The sequence below is a fragment of the Nyctereutes procyonoides genome, unplaced genomic scaffold (genome assembly GCF_905146905.1).
Source record: "Nyctereutes procyonoides isolate TBG_1078 unplaced genomic scaffold, NYPRO_anot_genome, whole genome shotgun sequence".
Taxonomy (NCBI): domain Eukaryota; kingdom Metazoa; phylum Chordata; class Mammalia; order Carnivora; family Canidae; genus Nyctereutes; species Nyctereutes procyonoides.
Genome location: NW_026575134.1, coordinates 35,375,250 through 35,392,500, shown reverse-complemented (window position 1 = coordinate 35,392,500; position 17,251 = coordinate 35,375,250). Strand labels below are relative to the sequence as shown.

At 42.0% G+C, this 17,251-nt stretch overlaps 1 protein-coding gene across 4 annotated transcripts in view; it reads left to right on the top strand.

The window, feature by feature from the left end:
* ELP4 (elongator acetyltransferase complex subunit 4) overlaps positions 1-17,251 on the top strand; it is a 252,754-nt gene that overhangs the window by 224,776 nt on the left and 10,727 nt on the right. For 2 of the 4 annotated variants that reach the window (XR_008661309.1, XR_008661310.1), the window contains exon 10: positions 16,413-16,610. Coding sequence is in view for 1 of the 4 variants with exons in the window: in XM_055301054.1 (XP_055157029.1) it covers positions 16,413-16,544 (132 nt within the window). In the remaining 3 variants the exon portion in view is untranslated. Of the gene's footprint in view, positions 1-16,412; positions 17,047-17,251 lie in introns of those variants that run through there. The other 2 variants (XR_008661311.1, XM_055301054.1) reach the window with 2 other exon arrangements.

Here is a 17,251-nt window from a genome sequence, read left to right as displayed (position 1 = left end):
CCGAGTTTTTGTACGTGTGAATAGTTTTTGCTAAAATTGCATTGTGTTTTCTGTAATAAACTAACCTAGATAGATATTTTGTTCCTCATCTGAGCAAAAAAGAAATACATAATAACCATGAAAGTATGGCAAGGGAATAAATTTATTTTTCTGATATATTAATAGTAACTAAACTTTGTCCTTATACAGCCCTAGATGTATATCTACCTGTGAACTTGTGTTTTGTGTAATGCCTTCATTAGTAGAAGATTATTAACATATGGCTTCAGGGTTTTGGAATAGAGTATGGATATTACTGAATCCCTTTAATTGACATAAGTTTGAAAATTCTTTTGACTACTTTAGAAGGAAGGCATCTGTTCCCATTTTATTTTTTCCATAGCTTTTCAAATAGTTATTGATTCGTGTGGCTTAAATGTACAATCAGTATGATCAAATATTATCCTTTTGTGTGAAATATTTGATATTTAGTTACAAATTCTACTTTAAGGAAATCATTTGTAAAATATTTAAGATAGACTCTTAAAGTATGCAAGTCACTTGATAGATTTAGGATGTAAATACTTATAAATATTAGGGCTACCTTAAAATGAATTTATAATGGCAACTTGAAGATACATATGGCAATTTTTCATTTGGGTACAGAAACGTGATATGTTTATAATATATTCTGTAATTTGTAAATATTTGGATAATTATTTTATGTATTAGCTTACATTGCTTTTAGAGCAACTAATATCTCTTTAGGACTTAAGATAGAATGAAAGACAGAAGGAAAAATACCACTACTTGATATATTTTTAAAGGAAAAACTCCATTTTTTCGTCATCTTTTGCAAAATTGTGCAACTTGTCGATATTGAACTTCAGAAACCACTTGATGGTCTTTTTCCACAAATCATGCTTTTCTGTGCTTTTAATGCCTTGAGAAATTTTTGTGGATTTATAATACTAAGAGAATCAAATAGAAATGCACAAATAGGTATAGTTCATTTATCGTAGATCTTTAAAGCTTAGAGAATTAACCCTACATAACAATTACAAAATCACCACCCTCCTTTATTTAATTTTGGAGTGCAATTTCACAAATACCAAAGGAATATTCCCATAGCATACCTGCAGACCCTGGCTGAAATGACAGCAAACTTCAGAGTTTCTACTTGAACCAGAGTGACTCTTCCTTCTACAATGAAAACCTTAGCCAATTCGGTATATCAGGTTGTCGGTTCTACATTCTGAAGATTTTTCAGACCTCCTTGTAAAAAGATTTGGTGCAGTGGTAAAGTTAAGTGGTGGGGGAAGAAATACTCCACATATAAAAGCAAGTGAGTTTTTGAAGAACAGAAAATAATCTCTGAGAAATTACTTCTAAATCAGTCCTGTGAAAATTAAACTTAGCTCTTGTTAACATTTCCGTAGAAATATACATTTTCATTAAGCCAAGTAAACAAAGAAAAAAAAATCCCTAGAAGTAGACACAATCATTTATCTATATACTCACAAATATATTGCTCTTTTCTGGTCATCAGTATTTTTTTTTCTTGCTTTATTTGCTTCATTTCCTTTAACTTTATTTCCCCTTATTCTTAGAGAGCCTTTCTATCTAAGACTAAATTGATTCTCTGCTTCTCTGTGAAGTCACTTCAGCAGAGTTACTCTTTGGAGTTATGTCCTCATCCCTCATCTGTGTCCCTCAGCTAGAGCGCTCCGTCTGGCGCTGCCCCATCACTGCCCTAAGGCATGTAGAGAGAGGGCTCTGGCTTTGCCCAGTCTGTTCACCGAGCTCCCTTTGAAACTGGTGAGGAGGGAGGTCTACAGAGGGTGGAGATAGATGAACTGGGTGACTATTTGAAGCCAGTGTAATTTGTAAATTTGCCATAAACTTTTAAGTGAGACTTGGGGTGGGTGGCTTCCAGGGTTAGCATGCTTTCAGAGAGCAAAGGGAAAGTGGAAGTTTTCATTTTATCTTAGAGGGCTCTGATATGAATGGGTTTTTTTCTGAATTTTACCAAGATTTCAGTAATTGATCTATAGACTTAAAAGATGTCAAAATACCCCTGATAACCTCGCCATGTTACATATTGATATGTATAAGAGGGCATCCACACACAAACCCACAAACACACATAATCACACTTACCAAGTAATAGTACTTAATACCACCTGAGTGTTAATTTAAGTTTGGAGCAAGTACACCGTATAGCACCTAGGAGAGTATACCTTTATCTGATCTGAACACGAAGAATGAATCAGGGCTGTGATTGATACTTTTGGTCCACTGTGAAAAGTTTTTACACAGTGGATTATAGAGAAAGCTACGTTTCATTTTGTCAAACCCTAAACATACTTCCTAACTGCCTTTGTATAAAAGCTAAGACAACGTGTCAAAAATAAGAGTGCAGCCCTCAACATACATTGAACTGGTAAAAGAAGTTAGGAATGGTTTGGCAAAGATAAAAACATAAAGTTAATTTTTGTATAATTTTCTTTTCATTCACATTCATACCAGGTAGACTCTGTCAAATACCTATAGTAAAGAAGAACTTGTTCATGCATGCAGAACAAAATAAAATAAGATTAAAAGCTCCAGGAAATCAGCCTACTTCAAAAAACCATTAAAGTGTGCCTATCCCTCAAGCTTTACAAATGTGCTAATTGTCGTGTTTCAGTCATGTAAATATGTTTCAGCATAAAGTAACCAAGATTTCCTGTTATAGAAGCTCGGCGATCTGGGGGTGTGGGGGGAGGGGGGGACGAAGGAGGACTCAATAACACACTGTAATGAAACCTGCCTTTGGGCAGCACATGCTTCAGTTCTGAATGCCCAGAAATACTTCGCAGGCGCTCTAGGCTGCCTAGCAATGGGGATTTCTAATTCTGGCTAGCTTGACAAAGTAAATACAACTATTGAACATAAGGCAGCTCCTAATAAAAAACAACAATTCCCCCTTGTAAACACCTACATTTGGCCCCATTAAAAATTCTTTCTTCATCCCCAGGAACTAGCAGACCCTGCAATGTGGGGGTCTCAGAGTAACTGAAGAGTAGTTGGGAGATGGAATGCCGTCGGGATGTTTGACGTTGCCATTTCCACTGAGCACTTCATCCCCCATCTCAGGGCTTGGGGGAGCGATGTTCTGCATACGCTGTGGGGCATTATGCAAGCAAACACATTGGCCATTATGCTCTCAGGACTTACTCGTGGACGGCCAAGGGCAAATCAATATATGTTTTACATATGCTGTACTTATATACAAAAAAAAAAATGTGTGCGATTACCACATTTCCAAAAGGAGTGTTCGTCAAAAGCTGGCAATTTTGAGTCATTTAGTGGACTGACATTAATATCATAACTTAGGCAATTATCTGATTTCAGAATTCCCTGATTTCTGCTTGTTCCCATGTCAGAATTCATCTATTGCATAAACCAATCACTCATACCTCTGCCAGTCCCTAAACTGAATAGCGGATCTGCTGTGATTTGTAAAATCTGTGGGATCTAGAGATCAACCTTGAGTTTACACACACATTTATCTGCTCACAGTTTACTGAGTCAGAGGTTTCAGATTATAGTAAGGAGCAAACATTAGTTTAAATTCTAGTAGACAAAAACAAAGGGAATGTTACCTTTTGCCACCTCCAAAATAGTTTCCAGATGCTTTAAAAGAAAAAAGGAGATAAAAAGAAATTCTCATCTAATTAGTAGTTGGAATTCATTTCTAAAAGAAGTAGTCTTTTTTTTTTTCCAGGCTCAGCATTCAGCTTGAAAACACTGTATGTTCTTAAAATGTCTTACTATCTACCGTTAAGCCACCTGAGGGTTCATATCTAAAATGCTGCTCCTTAATGTTTCCTCACTTGTAGAGGGTAGAAAGGGGGCTTCCTGGACAAAGCAAGCTTGAAGAGCCTATCAGAATGACACAGTCAGTGCACAGGAAGATCCCAGTCTTCTTCCATTTACTGCCATAGCAGCAGTAGGCCCTAGGTCTCAAGCATCTCTCAGCTTGGCCCTGCTGAAGCTTAATTCAAATTCTACGCACTCTGGAGCTTATATGCTCCTGCCTGCATTGTGTGTTCCAGAGCCACACAAGCCTTGGGTAAGCAGCAGTTGGAGACCAGTAAAAAGATTGCCAGAGTGAGAAGCCCTGTGCACAATTAAGGAAAGATGAATGGAAGGGAGTCAGTTGGGGAGATATGGAGAGCCTCGTTTAGGCAGTGGTTCACAAGCAGGGGATCCCAGGGCTGATAGTGGCCATGCATGACTTATCCATCCCATCCCTTTATCCCAGAGAAGAAGCTAATGGGAGTTGTTTCAAGCATTTCTCTTGTCCAAATTTAGGTAAGTTTAAGCCACCTTATTCTATTACATACTAGATGATTTCTTTTCAGTCCTACTCATGTCAGAACATTAATGAGAATACAATGTGCAAAGAAGAAATCAAAAGTAAAAAAAAGATACTGGCTTTAGTTTGGAAGGTAAAAACATTTTAAGCAAAGCTCTTTAGGGGTAATCTAGTTTGTCAATATAAGAAATAAAAGAGGAAATTAACATGAGTCCCCCATATCTTAAGTGTCTGAAAGTTCAGGAACATTGGGACTGACACTTGGTGGTATTCTTATGACTGTATTGTCCAAAAGATTCTGGCTCACATTTTAAGAGGATTAAACCTAGCAAACCATCCCCACAAACATTATTGCCGGAGTTTCTCCTCCATGAACATTTCACACGGGACCCAGCCACTCCAGCTAGCATCTTGCTTGGCATGAGACTGGGAACCACCACCCACCACAGGAGGAGGATTGGAATAAGAAGATAATGTGGGTCACTTAGGAGATAGAATATTTCTTCTGAATCAGAAGAAAACAGGATCTAGAAGAGCAAGTATACACCACCTTTTGGAAAATTCTGTCTTTAATAGGACATATCTGTCTGCAGCTCTTGTTTTCTGTTATTAAAAATGTCTGTGCATGGTTTTGTAAGGATATGGGTGAGATGGCCCTCTTATTCAGAGAAATAAATTTACATCACTCCCTTGCTACCCTTTGCTCTAAGGATTAAGTCCAAGTCACTTACAAACCCTACACAATCTGATACCTACCGACCAAGCCAAATTTCTCATAGCCATTCCCTTGTTTGTTTGTTGACTACTCAGAAAAGCTGACTTTTTTTCCTGTCCTTCAAACATACCAAGCTTATTCCTGCCTTAAGGCTTTTGCTTTTTTTGCGTCACCTTTGCCTGGAAACTTCTTTTTCCAGGTCTTCAAAGTCCCTTCTAAATTGAAAATCTTAGCTCAAATGTACTCCCCAGAAAGGCCTTCACCAAATAAGGCACTACCACCCCAGCCCATACCATATTGCCATGTTTTGTGTCCCTAAAAGCACCTCTCTCAATCTGAATTATCTTTGTTTGCCTTCCTATATGTTAGCTATCTTCCCTTGAGTTATATAAATGTCTATGTATTGTCCCTTTCTGAAGTTGTAAGTTCTTTGAAATCAGCAGGAATTTTACCAGTTTTGTTCAGTTTTGTCTCTAATACTTAGAAAAGTTGTGGCATGTAGAGTAGCGAATAAGAATGTGACTTCGAAGCCAGGCTGCCTGAGTTCAAATTCCATTCTAGTATCCTGAAGCTGCAACAGCACTCCTGCCCTCTTCGGATTTGGTCATGTGATCCACGAGTAGCTGAAAGGGAAGCATGGAAATAGAGTTTTTATTCAGGATGGCCGCCTATTCCAGAGTTCTTCTACCAAAGGGAAAAGGGAGCGTAGCTACTGGAGGATTAATCATCAGTCTCTGCCACAACCCACGGAACCCAAATATCCATGCACAGCCCTCTGCACAGCCCTCTTCCCGCACACTTACTGCCTCTTCGTGGGTGAGCTGAGGGGAGAATCCTACTGCTAGGAACCAGGAATCCTCTGCCCTGGCAGTGGAGGACTTCAACCCACTTTGTAGTCTCCAGTGCTGCTCCTTGGAAGGAACTCCCTTGTCCATTATCCTCCATATCCTTTTAGGACGTTATTCCTTGACCATGATCCTTCGTGCCTACACGACGTCACCACCAGAGGGAATGCTTCTGGGGGGCTGCCCAGTTTTCGCAGCCCACTTGTTGATAGATCAGGTTTGGGGACCTAAGATTATTTTGGGAGTTGAATTATTATAGACTTTTGACAGGCTTGTGATTTCTTTGGCAATACAATCCCATCAAGACTTTCAAGGGTTCCCAGTCTGTTCACTTCCCTTCAGTCCCACATGCAAGTAATCACAGCCAAAGAGTTACCTGGACATAGTTCTAGGATTCAGCTGCAGGAAACCAATTGCATTAAAATTATTTTATGCAGAGGAGAGTTTATACCAGAAAACTGGGAGGCTAGTGAGACAATTGGAAGGGCTGTAGGACATGCCACCAAACTGGCCCTCAGGGACGCTGCTGCTTTCTCAGTCAGGAAGGTGAGGAATTGCGAGGCCACCACTAGGACTGTTGGCTGCAAGCTCACACCTCTGTGCTGTACTCTTGAGGTTGGTAGGTTCTCACTACTACCCCTGCAATATTCCTTAACCCCCATGAAGCAAGTAAAACACTGGTCTGGCCTCCACTTCTGCACCTGCCTCTCAACCCCCATGAAAGTATTGACCAGTCACTGGAATACTGATGCAAAAAAAAAGGTCCCTGCAGGAGTGCTTGTGAATTGTAGTACTCAGAGCAGCTTCTCTTCCATCTTCTAAATCTAGTACCAATGCACTGAATTCAAGAAACCCAATTCACACCTTTCCCTCCTCTGGAGGTTGGAATGGATGCTTGTCCACCAGAACTGTTACTTTCTAAAACTTGAGTCGTATTTTGTGGCCTCTCTGTTCTACCCACATCCCTCTCACTCTGTCAGTAAGTAGCTTGACTCTATCTAAAGTAATCAATTTGAGGGGCGCCTGGGTGGCTCAGTGAGCTCAGCATCTGCTCAGGTCATAGCCTCGGGGTCCTGAGATCGAGCCCTGCATCCGGCTCCCTGCTCAGCAGGGAATCTGCTTCTCCCTCTCCCTCTGCTTCCATTCATTCTCTCTCTCTTCTCTCTCTCTCTCTCTCTCTCTCTCTCTCTCTCTCTCTCTCTCCCTCTCTCTCTCTCAAATAACTAAAATCTTTAAAAATAAAATGAAATAACTTAAGAGGGAAGGCAGTACCCTTCATGTGACTTTCATCTCTGAGCTGGCTCCCATTTGGTCGCCAGTCCCTTAATGAGGGTACTTCAGCAAGGTGCAGGGGCCCAGGCATCTCCTGTGATGGGTGCCTGCTTCAGTGTGCAGGGCAGAAACAGGTGGGCTTCTTCGGTCCTCTGAGGCCCCAAATTACCAAGCCTTTCATCAGTTTAGACTCTGGGCCGCAGGAAGAGCACCTCCTTTAAGAGGTGTGATCCCTTCTGACCCTTCTTCCAAATTCTCTAGCTCTAGTTCCTTTCTCTTTTATAAATAACTTTGCCGAGGGTAGCCCCAGTGGTTCAGCGGTTTAGCGCCGCCTTCAGCCCAGGGCCTGATCCTGAAGACCCAGGATTGAGTCCCACATCAGGCTCCTTGAATGGAGCCTGCTTCTCCCTCTGCCTGTATCTCTGCCTCTCTCTCTCTCTCTCTCTCTCTCATATGAATAAATAAATAAAAATAAAATATTTTAAAAAAAAAGACTTTGCTGAAAGTGGCAAGAAGCATCTAACGCAACAATATCCTGAATTTCCCCAGTGCTTTGCCTGGAGCCACCGATTGGGAGGTATATGGTGTACCTTCCAAGTTATCACAATCGTTACAAGAGTCACCAGCGGGCAGCCCAGGTGGCTCAGCGGTTTAGCGCCGCCTTCAGCCCAGGGTGGGATCCTGGAGTCCTGGGATCGAGTCCCGCGTCGGGCTCCCTGCGTGGAGCCTGCTTCTCTATGTCTCTGCCTCTCTCTGTGTCTCTCATGAATAAATAAAATCTTAAAAAAAAAAAAAAAAAAAAACAAGGGTCACCAGCCTTCCAGTCTGCACTCTGACCTCTCCACCCACTTTCCAACCACTAAGCCATTTACATCACAGAACAAGCACTCCATTTTGCAGGCACCAAATTCTGCATAAAGAGGACACAGGTTAGGCCGTTATTGCAGTCATCCGAAAATACAGTGGCTTAAATAATATAGAAGCTCACATATGTCTCACTGTAAAGCCCAAATTAGTGACCCAGGGTCTTTGTGTGGCCAGATGGTATCGCGAAGCCTTAAACTAATTTTCTCATTTTGTCGTACCCTCCTCAATGCATAGCTTCCAACTGATGGTCCAGAAAGGCTGTTTCAGTACCCACCCTCAAGTCCACATTTCAGCAAGTGGGAAGAGAGGAGTGAGGCTGGCCTCTAGCATTTGTGCAACCTAGACCACATAATTATTATATACCTAAATAACCTGAAGCTATCAAGCCAAGAAACCATGAAATATGCAGTATCTTCCTTCCTTCACAAGTACAACTTCCTGGAAAGCCAAGTTTAAATTTAGGGTGTGGGTTCCATTCTAGAACTCAGAGACCTAGAGAAACTTGGCCTGCAGTCCACCCCCTTTCTCTTCCCACACCTGTCTCCTTTCCACACACAGGGCCACGTGCAGATGCTTGGGGACATGCATCCTGCACATCCGAATTCCATCTGCACGTCACACAAACCAGTCCCTGGGCTGTTCCTGGGACCCCGGGGTGTGCACATAGACAGTATGATCTACCCTTGAGGCACAAACCTGGAGGACAGACCTGCACAGACTTTGTAGCCATTTGGGCAGGGAGTTCTGAATTCTGAATACCCAGAGCATGTCCTATAAAGAAGGGGCAGGTCCCTCACCCCACGAGGAAAGGTGGATCAGGGCCCAGGATGGTGGCCTTCTCACCACTGGGGGGGAAAAGGGGAAGTAAACCCCCCTGACACACACACACACACACACACACAGAGATCTGACCCTAAACTTACCCATAGCTGAAGATGAAGTGACCAGAACTTAGTCACTCAGGCTTATCTATTGTATTGGGAAATGTGACCTTTATTCTGGGAGACCATGTGCCTCACTAATATTCGAAGATTCTTTTACTGACTGCAAAGGAAGAGAATAGATATTGAGAGTAAGCTAGCAATCTCTGCCACAGACACATGCCTTTTCACAAATCACACTTTTGTTTAGACAAGTGAGTTCTTCACAATCTGCTTTCAGAGAGGTGAGTTTGGAGGCAAGACAATACTGTCAGATATAATTGACGGTCAAAATAATTGCACACCTGAGCATTTTTCAATGGGCAGCCAGTATGCAATATGCCAGCTCTGAAATTTTATCTAATTTTCAGATCAATCAGGAAGAACCAAATGAATTGTTTTCGATTCAAAGGATATAATATAATTATGACATACAATAAAACAATTTTAATCTTAAACCCTGAGAGTGAAATGCATTTTAAACTAAAACTTAAAACCTGACCATGTTTGGGAGAATTCTTTTCCAGACACATTCAGCCACTACCAAATGTACACTTACCAATCCTAAAAGAGCAAAAACTGGTTCTGGCATTGTTTCTCTTGGCCTACTCCTACATGAGAAGTAACGCAAAACTTACCAAAATTAGGCAGATGCGTCTTCCACGTTGCAAAATGTTAACCTGATATAGAATAATTGCAATATAACATTACACTGTAGTGATGTAATCACGATGGAATACGTGTAACAGTGTAAATAGAATTTAATATATAAATTATAATTACGTAATAGCATATGGCACTGATTTGTTTCGTAACTTGAACCAACACTCTAAAATCTTGGGAAGAAATAATAGCCACCCCATGATGATGAATATACCAAGCCTGCTGCATCCGTCTCCAAGAAACCCTCCCCTTTTTCTGTGTAGAGCGTGCCCCCTGCACTAGTGGAGGCGCCAGGTGTGCATTTCCCTGGTCAGAACAGGGGAGTGGAGCCCCAGGAGGTCCCTCGAAGCTCACAGGCAGAGGGGGTGCTTCTGGCACCCATTGGTTCACTCTGGCCCTCTTGAAACTGTAGCTGTCTGCTGGGGGAGGGGGGTTCCCATCCCCATTTGCTCCATCCTCCGTAGGAATAGATCTGCTGAACTTTTTTGCACATCTCCCAACATCTCCCAGCCTCCCCTGCAGCCAGCCAGGGGTGGCCCTGGCCAAGTTCTGGACACGAGCGCAAATGAAGTGTCCAGCTTCCAGATCCTGCCTTCTTGGCCCCTTCTTCCCACCAGCAGAGAGAAAGCAAAAGCCTCAGCCTTGGCACCAGGAGTGGAAGAAGAGCCTGTTGTTCGCAGACCTGTCCTCGCAGCTCAGAATTGCCTACTTCTGGAGATAAAGTGGGAGAGGAATAAACCTCTACCTTCTTTAAGCCCCGTGGCGGAGGAGGTGGGAGCGTGGCTCTGTTCCAGCGCTCGGCCCATACTCTGGTTCTTTCCACTCGCAGCAGTGCCTCGTAACCAGTGTGGCTTCAGAAATAATCAGCCAGTCCCCCCTCCAGGTGAGGGCACCCCACGGCTCTTGAAAGAATCTAGAATGGAAGAAGACGCCATGTCTTTTATTAATCTGTTTTTTCTCTTCATAGCGTAAAGAGGGGGAGATGCTTTTAAAACTCGAGTAGAGAAGCTTCAGCTTCTGACATTAGTTCTTTTGTCAGCAACAAAGACATGTACAAAGGACCGCTTTTTAAAATAAGGTGGACCCCAGATGGCCCCTGCAACACAGCCCTGCGTATTTTCGCTGGCCCAGAAGCTAGGCACCTGACCTGCCCCATTTTCACTACTGCGTTACTAAGTACGAGGGAAACAGTTTAGACTTCTTAAATCTTTCCAGAAACCAAGACTGTGATCGCAGTTTCCTCTTTGATTTCTTTCCTGGGCCACAGCAGAGGGCAATGCACACGCAATGCAGGGGCCTCAGTGTAGTGAGTGAGACCTGCTGGCCAAGTCCGATTTTCTGTTGTTGGTGTTTTTAAGTATGTGCGGTTCCTTACATTTGCAGGTTTCCTTGCCTTAATAAACTCACTTATTTTTTATCTCGTCGAACCATATATATTTTGATAAGCCATCTCAACCTCTTTTTTGGAGCAAGAAGAAACATAAATTACTCCTTGATACTGTGGGAACTACTTCTGTATCTCATTTGAGCAGCCTGACCACAGTCCCTTGAAAGGAGAATTATCCCCCTGGCATAGATGAGGACACTAAGACTTACATATAAGAACTGACTTGTCCAGGGTCACACTAAGAGTGAGAGACAGACGGAAGGACGTATCAGACTTTCACTGGCTGCCTCTGTTAAGTGACCAGTGCAGAACCTGTAAGTTCTAAGGTGTTTACAAGTTTTCATGGAGTTTGGCTATGGGAGCGGCTAGCTGGCTCAGTAGGTAAAGCATGAGACTCTGGATCTCGGGGTTGTAAGTTCAAGCCCCACGTCAAGTTAGAGATTACTTAAAAGTAAAAATCATAAACAAAAAAATTTAAAAATTGGCTGTGTTTTGAAGAACAAAAGAAAAATCTTTTAGAAAGTATTTTGAGGGACGCCTGGGTGGCTCAGTGGTTGAGCTTCTGCCTTCGGCCCAGGGCGTGATCCTGGAGTCCTGGGATTGAGTCCCACATCTGGGTCCCTGCATGGAGACTGCTTCTGCCTCTGCCTGTGTCTCTGCCTCTCTCTCTCTGTGTCTTTCATGAATGAATAAATAAAAATTTTTAAAGTATTTTGAGATATTAACACTGATTTCTGTGAATCTGAGTAATGCAAAGTGTGACTATTCAGGAAATGTCAGTATAAAAAGGATTAAAACAACCCTATTCATCTGTGAAGGGTTAAAATGTACTACATCAAATAGAAAACAAACAGTGCCTGGTGGTTTGGGCTTGGCAAAATATGGAAAATATAAATTGATTAAGCTTATTTTAATAGCCATTTACCTGCAGTTTGTCTCAAATCCAGGTGTAATCTACATTCATTGTCTTGCCCCTTCTGTCTGGGAACTGTGAGTGCTGAGCATGGGTCTGGCAGGCTAGGAGAAAGGAATTAGGAAGGGAAACTGTGGAGCCAGGAAATCCAGTCCTGTGTGTCTAAAGGACCCACTTACTTGCTGACTCAAGAAGGAACAACATACAGGCAGTGGCTAAGCCCAACAAAGAGACAGAGATGTAGGCAGAGAGGAAAAAATCTCAAAGTCTGGCTCAGCTTGGTACCCCCCAGAGCTGCAGAGCACAGCACCCCTGCTGCTGTTACTTTATTCTGGCCCAGGGCTTCCTATGGGCCCAAGGGTGCCTGTTGGCAGCAGCTCCCCTCGTCTGCCAGGGTAGTTTCCCCACTGTTTCCCACCTTGTAGCACCAGAGAAGAAGGCCCCATTAATCCAGTGGGATCACTGCAAATCACCTAGGCCTCTGTGAGACATTGGGACTTGTCACATCTTTCTCAAATTCCTTCGCCTGCATGGAAATCATCATCTTAGACAGGGCATTAATGGGAAAAATAGGCAGACAGCCAGATATGCATGTCCTGTGTTTCGAGCACAATCCCTTCCTCCCGGAATCTGGGAAGAGAAAACCAGGTGGGGAAAATATCCACTCAAGACGTGAGCTGTGTTTTGGGCCCTTGCCTCAGAACCCCGGGTATAAAATGAGAAGGATGAATATCTTGACTTGGGTTCCAGGGTTGAAAATGGTATGGTATTTTTTTAATAGTCCGGTTTTTATTTAAACCGTTACTCAGTGAAACCTCAAGGTCTGGAAGTTTGTACGTCCCCACAGCCTCTCAGCTTTAGTCTAAAGGAGGTCACATGCTATGCAGAGCATCTTACAGCATATTTTTTCAGAAGACAGATCTGGGGTACAGCAGCATCTGAACATTTACATGTCAAGTGTGTAAATGCTTTGGAAGCCTCTAAGGAAAAGTCCCTGACACACCTGGCAAGCCTGGAACCCGATCTCTCCTTCTTCCTCACTGCTTCACATCGCACTGACATGGCGCACAGAGGGAGGCTCATAAAGGAAGAAAACACAACCCACTGCTTGAGAATTTAGAGCGCGTCATAAGCTCATTCAAATAACAATCAACCAAGCTGGCAAAATCACTCACATGTTTCCAAGAGCCATCCTTAGGCTCCTTCAAAGGACAGAAGTGTACACCTGGCGTTTACAATGTAGCATTTGGTTAGAAACATTTAACCATATCAACCAAAATTTTTGTGCTCACAAGTTATACACAAATGATATTTGACTTTTCTTCAAACCCATTCAACCTGAAAGATTTCCAGGCATGTCACATGTCACATTTAGCTACTTTTGCTATGAAGGGCTTTCGGCCAACTGGCTCACGTTCATTGCCTAGAGAAGCAGAGGAAGAGAAATTTTTAGCAAATAGGTAAGCTCCTAAAATAAATTGTATTCTGCTGGTTCTGAACAACTACACTAGTTTCCTCATTTCGATTATCAGGACCATATGACCCTTCACCCGAAAGCGTCGTGAAGATGTATCAGCTCCACTGTTAAGCAAATCACCATTTCTACATGTCAGAATCCATTCATAATTTAATACCTAGGCCATCTCCATGAGGCTTTCTTCTCCCCTTCTCCCACCTGGTTTCTGCTTTGTCTCTCCCTTCTTGTAGACATAACTTGGAGTGCTCACTCTGATGGTTACCAGTGTGCTTGTCTTTACTCATGTTCCTGGATAATGGGGAAGGGGCTCTATTCACCTTACTTTGAGTAAACTCTAAATATTTGTTGAGTCCAGTTGATTTCCTAAATAGCCTAATCACCATCTGACATAATCCTTATGAGGTCCCACCAAAAGTATAGACACACACACACACACATTTTTTATGGTGTATTTTCTTGAAGTTCCAGATAACCTTCAGATCATGCCTGTATCCCAGGCATTTTTCTTTTGCTCATTAACAGTAACTACAGGATCTTAAAGAAACATGAGGGATCCCTGGGTGGCGCAGCAGTTTGGCGCCTGCCTTTGGCCCAGGGCGCGATCCTGGAGACCCGGGATCGAGTCCCACGTCGGGCTCCCGGTGCATGGAGCCTGCTTCTCCCTCTGCCTGTGTCTCTGCCTCTCTCTCTCTCTCTCTCTGTGACTATCATAAATAAATAAAATGAGAGACGTGTGACTCTTTAAAAAAAAAAAAGAAAAGAAAGAAACATGAAAGTTCAGACATTAAATGTCTCTTTCTCCTCTCTGTGTCTTTCATGAATAAATAAATAAAATCTTAAAAAAAAAGAAGGTTAAATAAATAATTAAATGTCTCTTTCTCTCCAGTTTCTTCACATGAGCACTGATAGAGTTAACACTGCAAAGACATTCATAACCTCAGACTTTAGAGTGATGCATGTCTTTTAGATTCCTGAGCCTTTCATGCTTTCATTTCTGCCTGAAATCCTTTCTGAGGAAAAAAAAACAAAAAACAGGTTATGAAAAAATGAAAATTTTGTTTGAAACAAAGGAACTAGTATGTCTTTATTTGAGCTTTTTAAAAATCATTCAAGAAATAGACATTTAGCTATTTAATATATGGATACAAATGAGTATTACTCTACGAATATTACTTTATGGATATGACAGCTTTTTCTTGACCTTCTAACATCTTTGTTGATCATGTATCTATAATAGTGTCTTCCATTCTGGATATATTTGTGTTAAAAACTAAGTACAGGCAAACTGAAACCAAAGAAGAGTATTTTCAAAAAAATTTTTAATTGTTTTAAAATATTTTGATCTTCTGCACACAGTTTGTGTTTACATGACACTAAACAAGCCTTTTCCCAGGAAAGAAATTATCCAGAACATATGCTTATAGGTCATAGTATTTTGACCAAATAATAATAATAATAATAATAATAATAATAATAATAATAATAATTCTGCTTTTTTCATCTTTTTTTTTCTTCCATATTATAGGGAGTTTTCCAAATGAAGAGTTTCAGATAGGTTGTCTCCAGGTCATTTCACTCCTGTAAGGCTTTGGTTAGTCATCAGCGGGCACTCCATCCTACCTCACTTACCTTTAGCCTCCCACACCCACTCTGTGCCTCACACAGCAGACATGTTACTTTCAATCTGGATTTTTGTGAAAATTATATAGGCTGGGAGCACTGATAGTTAAAGGAATTTGAGAGAGATCCTTTTGAAAACCAAAAAAAGTTCTTTTGAAATATGAATATTTCTCCCTAATTACAATAACTGTTTGTATAATTATGGTCAGTCAGTGCATCTGCTTGAATCAGCCTCTATCTGCAGAAAAACAGTTAAGATGGGGAGATGTTCAAAGCCACACTGTACTTTTGAAGACATGACCAGTGTCATACATTGAAACAAACTTACCAAGACCAAAAAAAAAAAAAAAAAACTTACCAAGACCATAAACAGATGTCAGAGCTGACTTACCTGGATATATTAAAAATACTGATCCTTCGATGGGTATCTTTTTTTTTTTTTCATTATGTCAGTATTTCTACAAAAATTGTAAGTCCCTAAAGAAAGTATATAGCCTTGAAATAGAATCATCAGGTCAACTTATTTTTTTTTAAAGATTTTATTTACTTATTCATAGAGACACAGAGAGAGAGGCAGAGATACAGGCAGAGGGAGAAGCAGGCTCCATGCAGGGAGCCCGATGTGGGACTGGATCCCCGGTCTCCAGGATCACACCCTGGGCTGCAGGCGGTGCTAAACCGCTGCACCACCAGGTTTGCCCCATCAGGTCAACTTAATAGACAAAGGGAAACAAGCATTTGCAGGAATCCATAATTGCTGAAAAGCTACCATCACTTTAAAAATAGCATTTTAGGGATCCCTGGGTGGCGCAGCGGTTTGGCGCCTGCCTTTGGCCCAGGGCGCCATCCTGGAGACCCGGGATCGAATCCCACATCGGGCTCCCGGTGCATGGAGCCTGCCTCTCCCTCTGCCTGTGTCTCTGCCTCTCTCTCTCTCTCTCTGTGACTATCATGAATAAATAAAAAAATTAAAAAAATAAAAATAAAAATAGCATTTTGGAGCCCTGGCAATAAAGCCCACCAACAACCCCACCATTACGACAAAAGTGTCATTTCTCAACTTGCGCCTTTATTTGTGCATTTACATGTTCTCATCTTGACCCGAATGAGGGGAATCTGAGCACATTTAGGTCTGGACTCTGGAGACGTTCAGCTGAAGCTTCTTGGCCCAGCGTGTGCCATGACTATAGTCTATAAAAACCTGGGAGGAATAAGATGTGATTACAGCGGGTTTCGGTCTGAAGGGACTGTTTTAGCAGGAATTTCACATGCAAGACTAAATGCTGATCAACAGAGCATAATATTGTATTCTGAAGTGCACTAGCTAAAGCAAAATTAATTTTTTTTTCTTCTTCTTCTTCTTCCTTTCCTCCTGAAATCTTCTGCTGCAGCGGCTGCATTTGCCTCCAGACTTGTCAGACACAGTGAGCCGCTCGAGCAAACAGATTTCCGCAGCATCCTCCAGGCTGCTGGGCCCGGACTGTGGTGTGATGGCCGGAGGCCGGAAGCACCTGGACTTCTAGCGATCCCTCCTTAGCCGTTGCACGCGGGATTCTAGGACATTCTCATTATGATCGCTAATAGCTTAGGTAAATATTTTCCTTAACAATTTGACCCTCCAGTCCTCGGAAAACAGTCCGATTGCGGAACGAGGTCACCGTGCTTTGTTTTCCTTAAACCGACTCCTTAGCCGGAAAGACTACGGCCAAAGTACTTTTCAGTTTAAGAGTTGTTTTCGGCCCTCTTTAGAGAAAACAGGTAATTTCATTTTTGAATAAAGCATCAGAAGCTCCAAGTGCCTCGCAGTGGTCACGGGTGTCCGCGCATTAAGGCACTTCATTCGCGGTCAGTGCCTATTGCAGCAGGTAGTATAAACCAGGATGAAATTCGTAACCGCGTACGAACAAGAGTGTCTGTCTATTTCTGGAAAAGTCACTTGCCACCAGAAAATGCCCAGGTTGTTTTTTTTTTTTTAAGTGGAAAACTCACTTGCTAATGTATGAAGGCTCTAATAAAATAAATTTGCATTTATGCATCCTGTTATTAAATTGATGAATGCAAAATATTTCGGGATTAAGATGCCATTGAAGATCAGTAGTCTGCCATAGTAGTTAATAAATATAAAGAACTTGAGTGACAGAAAGCATAGAAAGAGAAGTTGATGGTCTCCTGTTTAGTAATCCTAAACAACTGAAGTCAGCACTATGAAATTACGTCAACAGGCATAATT